The 15205-nt window shown below is 39.0% G+C and overlaps 1 protein-coding gene across 4 annotated transcripts in view; it reads right to left on the bottom strand.

Annotated features, from left to right (window-relative positions):
- elmo3 (engulfment and cell motility 3) overlaps positions 1–15205 on the bottom strand; it is a 38766-nt gene that overhangs the window by 3336 nt on the left and 20225 nt on the right. For 2 of the 4 annotated variants that reach the window (XM_017474256.3, XM_017474255.3), the window contains 11 exons: positions 14682–14732; positions 13588–13710; positions 13263–13385; positions 12971–13075; positions 11804–11912; positions 11315–11451; positions 4412–4575; positions 3764–3876; positions 2110–2214; positions 1624–1703; positions 241–321 (listed from right to left, as the gene is read on the bottom strand). In XM_017474256.3, the coding sequence (XP_017329745.1) occupies positions 241–321; positions 1624–1703; positions 2110–2214; positions 3764–3876; positions 4412–4575; positions 11315–11451; positions 11804–11912; positions 12971–13075; positions 13263–13385; positions 13588–13710; positions 14682–14732 (1191 nt within the window). Of the gene's footprint in view, positions 1–240; positions 322–1623; positions 1704–2109; positions 2215–3763; positions 3877–4411; positions 4576–8052; positions 11119–11314; positions 11452–11803; positions 11913–12970; positions 13076–13262; positions 13386–13587; positions 13711–14681; positions 14733–15205 lie in introns of those variants that run through there. The other 2 variants (XM_053682430.1, XM_053682431.1) reach the window with 2 other exon arrangements.

Below are 15205 nucleotides of genomic sequence, written 5' to 3'. Positions count from 1 at the left end.
AGAGAGAGAGAGAGAGAGAGAGAGAGAGAGAGAGAGAGAGAGAGAGAGAGAGAGAGAGAGAGAGAGAGAGAGAGACGGGGGATGGGGGGGTGTTTAGGGAAGGACATAACCTGCAATATATATTTTCCCCACCTCTTCAACACTATCTCTAAAATTTTCCAGACTCTGTCGTAAGGAGGGGGAGAGAGAGAGAGAGATGAAAAATAGAATGGGCTAATGGAAAGATGAAATTTAACTCACATCTGTTCTGGAGGAGGCGACGAAATTCAAGCTGTACTCCTCAACATCATACGTAATGCTGAACGCCAGATCCAACATCTCCTGCAGGAAAAAAACAACAACCAAAAAACACATTTCAGGCATCCTCAAGTTAGATCTCAAGTTAAATGTTTTTCTAATGTTTTTTTTTTTTTTTACAATGTAAATTACAACTTAATTTGGTGTGGCATTACACCAGATATAAAACACTAACGTAATACCAATTTAATTCTACAGCTAGAAAAAACAAAACAAAACATTATCTCATGAATATTTCACCATTTAGACAGTTGTGTGTATGCTACCTCAACAGCTAACAACGTTCCATGCCTGCCATTTCACACCACTTTATAAATTACCACACAATATTTATTGTGTACACACTTTTAAACAAAGTGGATACCATGTAAACTGTGTGATGTGGCAGTTCCACACAAAAAAAGCAACAAAAATAAGAATCGCCCCAAGAACTCCAGGTATGTACGGTGGTGCTTGAAAGTTTGTGCACCTTTTAGAATTTTCTATATTTTTGCATAAATATGACCCAAAACATCACCAGATTTTCACACAAGTTCTAAAAGTTAAAAGTTTTTGACTGGCCAAGTCAAAGTCCTGACCTTAATCCAATAGACCAACATGTCTATTGGAAGGACCCGAAGCAAGCAGTTCATGTGAGGAAACCCGCCAACATCCCAGAGTTGCTCTGTTCTGTTCTGTACTGAGGAACGGGTAAAAGTCGATGTGCAGGACTGATCAACACTTACTGGAAACGTTTTGTTGCAGTTATTGCTGCACAAGCAGGTCACACCAGATACTGAAAGCAAAGGTTCACATACTTTTGCCATTCACAGATATGTAATATTGGATCATTTTCCTCAATAAATAAATGACCAAGTATAATATTTTTGTCTTTTTTGTTTAATTGGGTTCTCATTGTATACTTTTAGGACTTCTGATGATCTTATGTCATATTTATTCAGAAATGTAGGAAATTCTAAAGAGTTCACAAACTGTCAAGCACCACTGTATGCATAGATATACAAATTATAACCATTCCCGAACGTACAGTACATAAACCACCCATAAACCACCATTTTATGTCCTTCATTTGCACACTGAAACATGATAGTCTCGTTTTTTCTTCTCATCACGTTCCCAGCAAAACTGCTGTGGTGATAACTTCATAAAAATAAATAAATTTTGGGTGACTTTAATAATTACTATTTCTTCACATGATTCTCAAAGTATTTGATACAAAAATTTCACACAGAACAATCATTTCCACTCCAAAATCTCCCAAAAGAGTTTTATGTTTAAACATATTTACACAGTTTTAAATTCAGGAGAAAGAAGAGGGAGATGAACCTTGGTTTGCTTGCCCTTGTTATCTTTCATGTGAGGACAGTCTTTTCCGGTCAGCAGGGCTTTAATGTCTGCCACAGGAACTGAGAAAGAAAACAAAAAAACACAACAGAAAAAAGTCAAGCATCTGATCACAACATTTGAGAGCAAAAGATTGTATCCCCCATGGTTTCTTGTTGAAAGGAAAAATGTCCTTTTTTGATTTTTATTTTTAAACTAATTACTTACGGAAAAATTATTAAATGTGGGTGCATCCTGCAACAAGAGAAGCAGTTCTAAATGTACAACAAAACAAGCACAAAAATATATTTTTTTTTATATCATTTTATAGACCATTTTCTTCCCTAGGATAATCTCACACTGAATTTGTCAGAGGGGCGCGCAAACTTTTGCACGCCGCTGCAACACTGTGATTTTCAGTAAATCTGTGCATCATCATGCAGTAGTTCACTGAATAAGTGTGAAGGAAAATATGAGCGCATCACTCACTCTTGTCCTGCAGACTCTCGATGGATGGCGTCTCAGTGTCCTCCTCCACGTCTCCATAGTGCAGGACTTTGTGGTTAGGGGACAGCCGACAGTACCATAATTTATCTGTAACACACAATTAACAGTGATAATGTGGCCAATCAAAATACAGGACAGTGGCGCAACAGAAAAAGAGTTAGTATCAATATCTTTGGAAAATTGCGAGCTCAAATCCAGGGCTGGGAACTAAGGGAGTACAATCGGTCTTGCTCTCTGAGTTGGAGGGGCATACTCATTCTCCCCTGTCAATCACAGCGACACTAACAATCATGAGTGTCATATGTATGTAGAAGAGGGCAGATAAGATAGCTCTTTCCTCTGAGTGTTTTATGTATGAGGAGCAGGCAGCACAACGTGTCTCCGTTTGTGAGAGGGGAAGTGACCAGTGACCAAATCGTCGAGAAAATAGCGAAAAAAACAACAACAAACAAACAAAAAAACAGGACATGCAAGGCTGGGCGATATGTCGATATAATAGCGATATCGTGATGAATGATTACGTGATACACTTTTCTGAGATATTGTTGGTATGGTGATGTATTTTTTACATTTTGAATAATTACAAATGAAACGGACCTGAATAGATACCGTCGATTTGACATCTTTTTATTTAAAAAAAAAAACTTAATGTTCTTTGTCTTTGTAGGGCATTACAGAAAAAGTATCGTCAAACGATACTTTATTTTACTACTGTTTTGCAGACAGCTACATTATGTATCGTGATATGATATTTTTGCCATATTACCCAGCCCTAATCACATGATCTCCATGTAAAAAAAAAAATACAGGGGTTATTTGCGCCAAATTGTGGAGTCTTAATATTTCCAGCAGCATACAGAAATAGAAATATATCTGAAAGGGGTCAGATTTAATCTTCTGAATAAACTGATGAAATTGAACAGATTCTTCTTCTTTTTTTTTTTTTACTGTAAATACAATAGTTAAATGGCTGACGAGACATTTTTTTTAAACCAGGACTTGACATTTTCTGGGACTTGTGGAAGAAGAAGAAGAAGAAATTGTAGTAGTTGTTGTTATTATTGTTTATGAAAAAGACCTTGCATTCTGAATTGTATGTTTAAAACAATATAAAATGCGGTAAGCTTGTTCCTCTGATAGCTATCAGCAATTCATTATAAATCCACTAGAAGGCGATCTCACTGATCGTCTGCCTGAATGAGTCGTAATCCCACGTCACACACAAACGCCAAACTGGTTTGTACACAAGGCACAAGTTGTTTGTCTGTTTTCTGAAAATAAAAGTTACAGTAAGCCATATTTTGTACATCACAATTAAGATTACGTTTCCGTGTGGCACGATTCCGTGATACACTGTCTGATGGAAATGGAATTGAAAGTGCCTCATAGTGAAATGCAGTGAGGTTTATTTCTTTTAAATATGTCTGACATACAGTTAAATACATCATTAACTGTTCGAAGACTTTTTTTTTTTTTTTAACAAAAAACAAAAACAAAAACCTGATGTCTTAAGAACAATAAAAAAGGAGGAGGGGATTTGGGGAAACTTAGTGGAAATGTGCGCGCTCAAAAAGGTTGAAGACCTCGAATCTCGTCCTACTCTGGTGCCCTGGAGGGATGTGTGTGAGTTTCGCACCTTGTCTCCGGCGGCTGCTGATTTTGCGAAACAGAGTGCCATGACACAGACGATTCAGTCTCTGCTGCCTGATCAGCTCCAACAACTCTGGCTTCAGACGCTCTTTCAGCTCGCTGCACAGATCAAACCACACACACACACACACACATTTCTTAAAGGAATGGTTTGGCAAAGAATCTCATTTACCTCAGATGCTGGAAAATCAAAGACATGTTTGGTGTCAGACGTCTGCTTCTTTCGTCCTGCACTGGAGAGTATAAATCATAGCGATCTCTCTCACCCAAAATGTCTTCCCCTAACACACTGACAAATTTTTACAGTCAGGTCCATAAGTATGGATGACTTCCATTACTCAATAGCCACATTAGACTCATAGATCAAGTGCAAAGCTAAAGAATCATATATCAGACCACAAACGTGTCGACTCACAGACTGCATTTGGTGCAAGCAGTAAAGTCTGTAAATGATTTTTTTTTTTTTGCCAAATACTCAATTACATTCACACCCAAAATATTGCACATTTGCAGTGTAAGGGATCTACCGAACTCTTGCTACCTCTAATTCAGTCCTAAGCAGCAGTTCATGGGGTTAACTGTAGTTTAATAGCATTAACATCAGTGCGTGTGTGCGTGTGTGTGTGTGTCTCACAGCACGGGTGGTGCGAGCGTCTCCTCCTGGTGCAGTCTCTCTGTCTGGCGCAGTTTGAGGATCTCGCTGTAGTTTAATGCGTTCACTTTGTTCTTAAAGAGCTCCAGTGAGGTGGGTTTACTGGACAGGGTCCGTGTGATCTGCTCCCGCACCACCTGCATGACCTGTACACACACACACACACACACACACACACACACACACACACACAGACACAGACACATACAGACACACACGATCATCAGTTATGGTTCTCCTCCAGGTCTCTCTTTAAATATTTTCAAAGCAATCATGTCGTCATCTTTTCCGAACACAAAATCTGATACGATTTACACCACGCCGTCCTCAAAGCTGATCAAATAAAGACGTTGCCGTGTCTTAAGTTCTTCTGAAGCAAAATGAAAGAATCTATATTCAAGGCATTCATTTGAGCAGAATTCAATTCAAATGTTATATTTTCACTAGACAAATTCCCCAAACACATCTACTCACGCAAACTTTCCCGATTCCGAATAAAGAAAAAAAAAATGATAATGCGACAAATGATGTGAAACAGAAATGATTACTTCACCACTCGACTGGGTCTTCAGGTCCGAGTCGTTTGTTCTTTTGTCACGTGACAGCCGCATAGGCTGAGGTTCTGAAAATGTTAAAGCATTAACTAACTCTGTATTACCAGATTCAATGTTATGGAAAAGAACCATCCCAAAAGAAATTCACAAATTTCTACATTGCAAGAAATAATAAAAGCTAAAATTTGAGACCAGAAACGTGTCTACCTGCTTGTTTGTAAGGAAGATTGGGAATTATGAGCTCATTTCTTTATCCAATACAGGATATATGCGGCTGTCACGTCACGTGACAAATGAACGAAAGACTCGGACCGGAGTAGGAACTATGGAGGTGAACTAATCATTTCTGTGTCCTGTACAGAGCCTATGCGGCGGTCACGTGACAAAAGAACGAACGACTCGAACCAGAAGACTCAGGAGGTGAACTAATCATTTCGATTTCCTGTACAGAGCCTATGTGGGTTTCAAGTTCCAAACAAACCAAAGGATGTTGTGCATGCGCGGCCAACGCGAAATGAACAAATCGCTCTCTGAGACAACTCTTTACTCCGGAGTCATATAAAAGATTCGTTTAAAATGAACGAATCATTCATGAACCACCCATCACTAACCCCAGTACAAATCTAAAGAAAAACTTATAGAAAAGCCTCTAAACATTTCTAGGATGATTTAGTTTTCTGTTCCTCTTTAACACACGAGTGTTATATTCTAATTAGTCTGATGTGCAGTGTGTCGTCTCAAAAGTGTGTGTAAGCGTAAAGCGATGACCGCAGACAGAGACACAGCTTGACTTCAGTCATCCCCAGCAAAGGTCAGGAACTAGAGAGGGAGAGAGGCCAGGCTGTGAAAAGACAGACAGAAGGAAATGAAAAGGTAAAGAACGAGCAGACACAATGGAGTTCTGGGGCACTCTGTGTCCGGCATGGGACCTCCAGCTGTGGCCAGGACAATCCCACAATGCCATGCTAACTCAGCCGTTTAAAGAGGACTGACCCCTGACCACATCGCCACAATTCAACCATGGCTGACATGCTCTGTCTGTCTGTCTGTCTGTCTGTCTCTCTCTCTCTCTCGGTCTCTTGCTCTCTGTCTGTCTCTCTCTATCTCTGTCACTGGAATGCTAAATGAAATTTCATTTCTTTGAACTCAAAACACTGTTTTCACATGGGCTCATTTTCACAAACTCACTGTTTTGCCATGATATTAAAAATGATAGGGAATACACTATAGTTATAAAAAATAGTGTGAACTCAACTATCTCACTGCATGGACAGTAATGTCACACTTAATCAGTAATGCAGTGAAAGTCTGGAGTAAATTTTTATATTTATCTCTGCTACAGTATTTCGCATTAATTACAAGTAATAACATGCCCATATAATAATTACAAGACTTGAATGAAGACAAAAACTATAATGTATTTGTTGAAAGAGAGTGTGACATTCAGGCATAACGGCCATGACACTTGGGTCTTACAGATGTGACGTTTATGCGTTATAGATATGACATTCATACTGTATGTTATGGATGTGGCGGTGATGCATTTTAACCTGACATTCGTTATGGTTATGGTCATGTGTTATAGATGTGCTGTTTATGAGTTACAGACATGACGTTTATAACGCATGAATGTCTTGTCCATAACGCATAAACGGCATGTCTAAAACTCATAAATGGCTCATCTATAACGCATGACCATAACGAATGTCAGGTTTAAAAAGCATCAACGCCACGACCATAGCATATAAATATCATATCTGTAACACATAAACGTCACATCTGTCAAACCCAAGTGTCATGTGTGTCATGCCTGAATGTCACATCTGTAACGCATAGACACAACATTCAGGCATTGTAGACAAGACGTTTATGTGTTATAGGCATGATGTTTATATTTTATAGACATTAATACGTTATAAATGTGACACTTATGTTATAGACGTAATGGTTATGTTTTATAGATGTGATTCTATTTTATGAATGTGATGGTTATGCGCTCCAGACGTGACGGTCATGATACAGACGTGACGGTTATGATTTATATACACGAATATAGTTTATAAAATGTGACATTTATGTGCGATAGACATGATCTTTGTACGTTATAGATGTGTCATTTACACATTATAGATATGATATTTATGTGTTATGGCCATGACTTTTACGTTATATAAAATGTATTATTTCCATAAATATTACATTATGTTATTGCACTCTTTTCTGTTAACTCGTGAACAGTGGAGACATAGTAAGATAGAATAAGCTTTATTTGAATTTAATCTCCCTGCTGCCAAAACAGTGACATAAAAATGATCATTCTGCTTTTACTTCACTTGTCTCCAGGTGTTTACAAGAAAACGTGCGTATTAAGAGAGAACTCGAAAGCTCTTAAACATACACAATGTCCACACTGTAAGAACATCAAAGAAAAAGGATTTAAAACCTTTTAGTAAACACACACACACGCACACACATACATACACACACACACACACATATATATATATATATATATATATATATATATATATATAAACCACTCCTGCATTTCTCATTAGAAATTCAATAGCAAAAAAAAAAAAAAGTAGTTACAGTACAAAAAAAAAAGTTAAATAAATTACTAGCCTTTCTTGGTTTGTAGCTGATGATTTTGCTACAGTTAGCAGTGCCACTTGTTTACCAAAAGTTTCCACACCTTTCTAGAACAGATCAAAATCAACACGTGCAGCTGAAACGTAAATTTCCGACTGCAGTCCAACTGAAATCTGAAATATTCCCGTGATTTGACAGGTTTAGCACATTCAGGTCTTTAAAAGACAATAGCAGGATAAAAGCGTCTGTTGCAGGAATGAAGTTCAGCCACACACACACACACACACACCACACACAGAGTATATAGAGACTGTTAGAACACAATGTCTTTGCCAAGTATACGCTCAGTTGCACGCACACACACACACACACACACACACACACACACACAATCAATAACACTCCTCGTCTGCTCTTTTCTCTTTTTTGCGACTCAAATAAAGCCATATGCTCGAACAGAATAATCTGTAAACGTACCTCCGCCATGGTTATGAAAGTTAAAGCAGCTTCTCTTGGTCCTCACCTCACTCTGTGTACGTATGTGTGTGTGTGTGTGTGTGTGTGTGTGTGTGTGTGTGTGTGTGTGTATGTGTGCGCATTTGCAAATCCTCCCTCGAGCCACTTCCAACACTGTGATGTGAATTTCCCAAAGCAAGGAGCATCTCCCTGAAAAAACCCCACAAGTGCACACCAAACACACACTTTCTCTCTCTCTCTCTCTCTCTCTCTCTCTCTCACACACACACACACCTACACACACGTGTGTTCAGTTTGAGCCCCAGGAAAGCAGCTGGCAGAAGCAGGCTGCCAGGAGCGATTAAGAGTGTGGAGAAACAGCAGAGTCAGGAGACGAGGAGACGAGGAGGAAATGAGAAAAGCAGGGTGAGAGTGAAACAGTGGAACACGGAGGTGTGGAGGACGCAGAATAGAGTCACTGTCACATATGGACAAACCAGAAGCAACACAGTGACATCATGTCCTGAAATTCTGGTGAATTGGTGAAGTGAAATTCTGAGTGGTTTAGCAGCATCAATACACAACACAGCCATTGCAAAAGTACCAAAACTTCTAAAAGGAAAAGAAAAAAGCAGCACATTTTTTTCCCATTAGCCACCGGTACTGACGATACAGCCGGTACAACCGGTACAGACAGTACAGCCGATGATTTTTGGTTCCTAATCAAATTGGGTACCAAGAGGAACTGGGGTGGGGCTAGGAAAACTGTGTTTATGATAAGATTCCCCCTGTGCTACAGTGCATCTGGAAAGTATTCACAGAGCTTCACTTTTTCCATATTTTGTTATGTTATTCCAAAATGGATTAAATTCATTATTTTCCTCAAAATTCTACAGAGAATACCCCATAATGACAACATGAAAGAAGTTTGTTTGAAATCTTTTCAAATTTCTTAAAAATAAAAAAAATAAAAAGCACATGTACATAAGTATTCACAGCCTTTGCTCAATACTTTGTTGAAGCACCTTTCACACCAATTACAGCCTCAAGTCTTTTTGAGAATGATGGTACAAGCTTGGCACATCTATTTTTGGGCAGTTTCTCCCATTCTTCTTTGGAAGACCTCTCAAACTCAATCAGGTTGGATGGGAGAGTGTCGGTGCACAGCCATTTTCAGATCTCTCCAGAGATGTTCAATCGGGTTCTAGTCTGGGCTCTGGCTGGGTCAGTCAAGGACATTCACAGAGTTGTTCTGTAGCCACTCCTTTGTTATCTTGGCTGTGTGCTTAGGGTCGTTGTCCTGTATAATAAATTTCACATGAACACATGTTTACAGTGCCGATTGTTTACGATGCCTTTCATTATGCTGTCTGTGGACCGAGTTTTGACGATCATGTGCGTTATTTAGTGCTGATTTAACTGAGCCATTGTGATGGGGAACAAATTTTCCTCCCTCTCGCTCTCTCTTTATTTCTGCTACAGAGTGAGCTTGCTATTGTTGCGCTAATACCCTCATAAAATACAAAACAAAACCGCTCAATGCCACATGCCACCAGGACAAAAGACAATCATTCTAGCCTGAAGGTTAAAAGGTCGGTTTGGAAAAAGAAGACATGTTTTGGGACCCCACTTGGGTAACGAGTATCTACTGAGAGGACACTTCAGAACTGGGGCTTAAGAGTAGCTTTTTAATCATCAGTAGCTAAGTGCATCTCAGCCTTGTTGCTCATCAGGATGAGCCGGTTAAGACCCCATTTGAGTGTTATTCATGACAAACTATGAATCACAGACACTCAGCATGTTCCACAGACGTGGATTTCACTGGAACATAAACACCTTCCTCAATCAAAATTATTCACTTATCAACTAAACACTAATCCTACACAATGTCACAGACCCTAATAGCTAACGGAAGTCACTTTAAATCTGGAATTACTTATAGAGTGACGACTCCTGGTTAGGAGCTCCATCTTTGCAGTGAGCATTTCATCACCTCTAAGTAGCTAACAATCAAATCAGTAACGTCGGCATGCTAACTAAAAACCTAGCAGGCTTAGCTTGCTAGTTGGCTAACATACCTCATTTATATTGTGTTAACAAGAGCACAATTAGCTCACCTAAAATCTACATCAAGAAACTAGCTGGCTAACACTAAATAGATAGGTCATGTTCTCACTGAGGAGTTGCCTATACAGGACACGTTTAGCTAGCTACCTTTGTTCAGCGGCACCTCGGCTTTCAGTGCCACGATGTTGTAACCGTAAGACATTACATCTTTAACATGTCCACAAACTACAATGTTGTAAGTTGTATACCTTCAATTTCTCTCTATTATAAACGCTCAGAGTTTTTGTAAGATACTGCAGGCTAGACCACTGCTTAGCATCGTTTAGTCACTGACGGGACGCCAAACTATAAGATTCTTCTATAGTTACACCATTTGAAAGTGTTCGAAGAAGACTATGAACAAAGGGACAAACAAAGGACTTCATCGGGGGAAAAGTGGAAGGATTTAGACTGGCCAAGTCAATCACCAGACCTTAACCCAATTGAGCAGCATTTCACTTGCTGAAGAGAAGACAGATGGGAGAAAACCCCCAAAACAAACAACTGAAAGACGCTGTGGTAAAAGCCTGCCAAAGAAACACAAAAGACGAAACCAACAATTTGGTGATGTTAGTGAGTCACAGGCTTGATGCAGTTATTGCAAGCAAGGAATATGCAACCAAATATTATTATGTGTAATTTACTTTACTTCAAGATGACTTCTTCTGATCTTATACTTTTTCTCACCTAAAAAATGGTGGTCTGATACAAGAGGTTCTATGTGTTATGTTGTTTAACACATCTGGATGTAAATACCAAGAAATAAAAGCTGAAATCCTAAACCATCATCTCATATCCGTCTTTTGATCGCAAACCCAAATGTCTTTGATGTACAGCACAAACAAATGAATGGGCCTTGCCGTTCCAATAGTTTTGGAGGGGACTGTATATTCATTCAATCATTTCATTAGTGCTTTATCTCAGTCAGTGTCAAGCTGGACCCGGAGCTTATCCCGGCAACACCGGGAGAATTCATTCCCGATGGGACACCAGTCATTACATATATTATATATCAATATTTAATAGATATATTGTTATCATATAAAAATGAAAAAATATCATTATAATAAAACTTTGTCATTATCTCGGATTGAAAAGTGACTGAAAAAGTTCATTGTTAACAGTCATGCGAGTTTAACAAGCAACAAAGTGCCAAAAAAATAAAATAAATAAGCACCTTATCAAAGTCCTCCTGTGTGGCTCTCATCTCCTTCCACGTTTTGTTCAGGAGCTGGATGCAGATGCAGAAAAGTTCCTCCAGCAGTCGGTCCTGGGCAAAGAAGATGGGGTGATAGTTGGAGCCGGTTTCCGACGCTGCAGGAGAGAGAGAACAAGAGAAAGAGGGAGAGGGAACCAGATTTGTACTTTTTGTTTTTAACTATTTGCACCAGTATTTCAAGCTACACAATTTAAGGACTACATTACTTAACTACATTAGGTTTCTAGTTAGCGCTCGTACGTTTGATTTGTTAACTCATCTTAACTTAACCAAGTATCTTCATTAAGAGTGTGTGATGTTGCACTGAAGGGGCTCACTACTTCATTTCCTTGTGCAATGTGCATAATAAAGTTGACTTTGACTACATTTGACTTCGATATGATCAAAATCTGTGGAGAGAGAAACGAGACAGAGAGAACGCGTGCTTGGGTTTGGGTTTGAACTCACGTGCTTCTCCGATACGCAGGATCTCACACAGCAGGAGTGTTAGCTGGATGCTGCTGCGGGCAAACGGGCATTCGTGTTTATCCTCGCGGCTACTGTTCTCCAAAACAAACTACAGCAGAGACAGAGAGAGAAACTCACAGCGTATATACACAATACTCAATAATAATAAAAAAAATTCTATTCATATGCCAGGTAGATATATTTTCCATAACCTTTATGAATAATTACAGCTGCTATTGTTTACTATACAATTTTCAATTGGTCAGAAGGTGTTGATTAATTTTCAACACCTGTGATTCAAATCACAGGTTTATATTAATGCACTCGTTTTAACGCGTTATCGTTTCTATGGTAAAAATTTACACTTGTGTAGCAGATTCTCCTCATAATCTAAGAGTAATAAACAAGTTTTGAAAAACCGCTGCTGTTTACTAAACAAAAACATTTGTAGTTGTTGATATAGTGAAGGTTTCTGTATTTAGTGTTTACAGAAGGAATCTCCAGTGTCAGTGCTTTGTAAACAGTCAGAAAAAGAAAAAAAAAAAGTACATTTTCTGTCATGTTTAGGGAAAGAGGAGATAAACTCTGTGATTTCATCAATAACATGACAAGTTTTTCCAAAGAGAGAGAAAAAGAATAAAAATATATTAATAAACATATGTAAGTGCTTGATTTTGCATCATATACTGGTCAGTGTGCATGTCTGTATTTGTGTGTGTGCTTTCCTACACTGGAAAATCACCAGAACTACACAGAACACTATGACAGAGAGCGTAACATAATTAAAGTAAACAAATGTTGTACATTAGTTTACATTACACGATTTACTCATCCCTCCACTGCATAAACACACACAACTTTACAGCGAAGTTCACTCCACACTTCCACACATAACCCACACAAATATTTGACCTCCATCAAACTTACGGACAATGAAGTCAAGTTTATTTCCCACAAAAGCTGAGTAAGAGGGTAAGTTATTAAGTTACGTTTGTGTCTGGAGAATGACGCAGAAAAATGCCTTCTCTGGTCTAGGAACTAAAACAGGACATGTCCTGGAACTAAAATTAAACCATGTCTCTAGTTTAGACATGAAAACACATGGTAAGTTGCTTAAAAAAAAGGTTCCTGTGGTTGAAATGTAGTCTGATGGTGTGTGCATCTCACCCTGCTGTAGGCGTCTGGGTACCGCGAGGAGAAGTACGTCATTGTGTCCAGAGCGAGAAGCCCGGGAGGAGTCCGGCTCAGGTCCTGACCTGGGTTACTGTTGTTCTGGGAGACACACACACACACACACACACACACACACACACACACACACACACAAATGACAAGTCCTGCATCATCTACATGCATACAGAATGAAAAGGTACTTATGTATAAGTACAAGTAAAAATATGCATGTCCATTTTCTAAATATTTCGCCCTCACATGTGGAGTGCCAATAGCACACACTTACTGAGAAACCCAGCTTCTTGAACTCTTTAGCACAGAGAGACCGGCGACGCTCATTACTTAGACTGCCGTCGCCTTCAGTCTCAAATACGGCCTGCCGTAAACTGTGCAGAGCTTCCCTCTGTTCCTGAGAGAGACACACACACACACACACACACACACACACACACACACAGAGAGAGAAAGAAAAAGAGAGAGAGAGTGAGAAAGAGAGAGAGTGAGAAAGAGACAGGAGAGAGAGAGAGCAGTTTTCGTCATTAGCATGATCAAACCCCGTGGATGTGAGACGTGTGGATACGGGTCAGGTCCAGGATAGACAGGAAGCACACCTGATTAAAGGAATCCAGAGCGGTTCTCATTCGCGTCTCCAGGTGGTTCAGACACACCGACTGCAGCATGTACAGGTGGTGAGCCATTTCATCTCCGATAGGACCAGAGCTGTGGATTATGTTCTGGAAAAAAACAAAAATTATATTAAAATGATAAACAATCAATACAAGTAATGAATATGTACTACATGTTTAATACTGTATTCATGACTATTTATCACAATTATTCAACAGAACAAAATAGTTGTGTTGCACAGAAAACACTGTTTTTGGTTTCACATCCCAAATTCATAATCCTTTAAATGAATAAACGTATAAATATTTGAATTGGACTGATTTCTCGAGACATTAATGATCATTTTAAGCATTTAAGGCGCGCTGTTCTAGAAAAATAATCAACGACGTGGTGATGTAGCCTGACATGAAGCAGAGCTACTGTTACCACCTCAAAATTGATTCTTTTCATTTCCAACCCGATAATTTTACTTCAATAACACCATGTCCGGAAGCGCTTCATTCCTCTTGTACCACAGCAACTAGTCAACAATCAATTACAAGTTTTATTTATTAAAAAAATTACACACTCTACTTTTTATCCATTTGTAGTTAGAATTAGTGTTGTGGAACATCTGTCTTCACTTACATTACAGCAGCTATAAACACACATTACCTCACCAGCCTCTCTATTTTCTCTCTCATTAAGTTAACAAAAAATTAAGACTTTCCCAATTTCAGAAAACTTACTTGACTGTTACTCCAGAACTGAAACTGGAGACTCCTTCCAAAAACGTTAAATAAATGTATCCTTTTTTTGCTCAGTTTGTTATTACAGTAGCCATACATTGTGTGGCGCATCCACTGCGCAAGTCCCTGTGAATGAGCTGTTACTATAGAAACGGTAACGTATCAGAACGAGTGCGTTAATATAAACCTGTGATTTGCAGCTGCGCTACTGTCAGAACTGCTGTTACAGAAAACTAATCACTGACCAACTAATAATTCTGACCAATCCAGAATTCAACAGCATTGTGGAATAAATTTGTTTAACATGGGTATCTGGTTGATATATAAAAATGTTGCAGAGCTCAGCTCACCTTGTGAATATACTGGCGAAGATTCTTCCTCTCAAGGAAAACAAACAGATCCTGAAATACAAAATGAATAACAATTAGCATATTAAATCTAAACTCGGCATGTTAATCTGTACCATATACAGATAAACCATAATGAAAATATCTGAAAAGGTTAGGCTATACCGATATTATCGAAGTAATGACATTTTTAAAAAGTTTTTTTTTTTTTTTTAAATGAGTCCACAAAAAACTGTTAACATTCCCTTCCCCTAACTAACCCCACCCCAAGTTCGAATCCAGATGATGCCACATCCATCTGTGGCCAGGAGCCAAGGGAGCAAAATTGGTCATGCTCTATGAATGGGGGGGAGATGGGGGGCATATTCTCTCTCCCCAGTCAATCAAAATTATACTAGCCAATAGTAGGCATGTGTGAGCTCATGTATGTAGAAGAGGGCAGATAGCGCTTTCCTCAGAGTGTGTTGCACTGCCCTGTGATGTAGCATGAGCAGCAGTTTGAAAATATGTGTAGGCTGGCTTCACGT

This window comes from Ictalurus punctatus, chromosome 8 (assembly GCF_001660625.3).
Source record: "Ictalurus punctatus breed USDA103 chromosome 8, Coco_2.0, whole genome shotgun sequence".
NCBI classification, from domain to species: domain Eukaryota; kingdom Metazoa; phylum Chordata; class Actinopteri; order Siluriformes; family Ictaluridae; genus Ictalurus; species Ictalurus punctatus.
The sequence above is the reverse complement of the archived record's forward strand: the minus strand, read 5'-3'. Positions and strand labels throughout refer to the sequence as shown.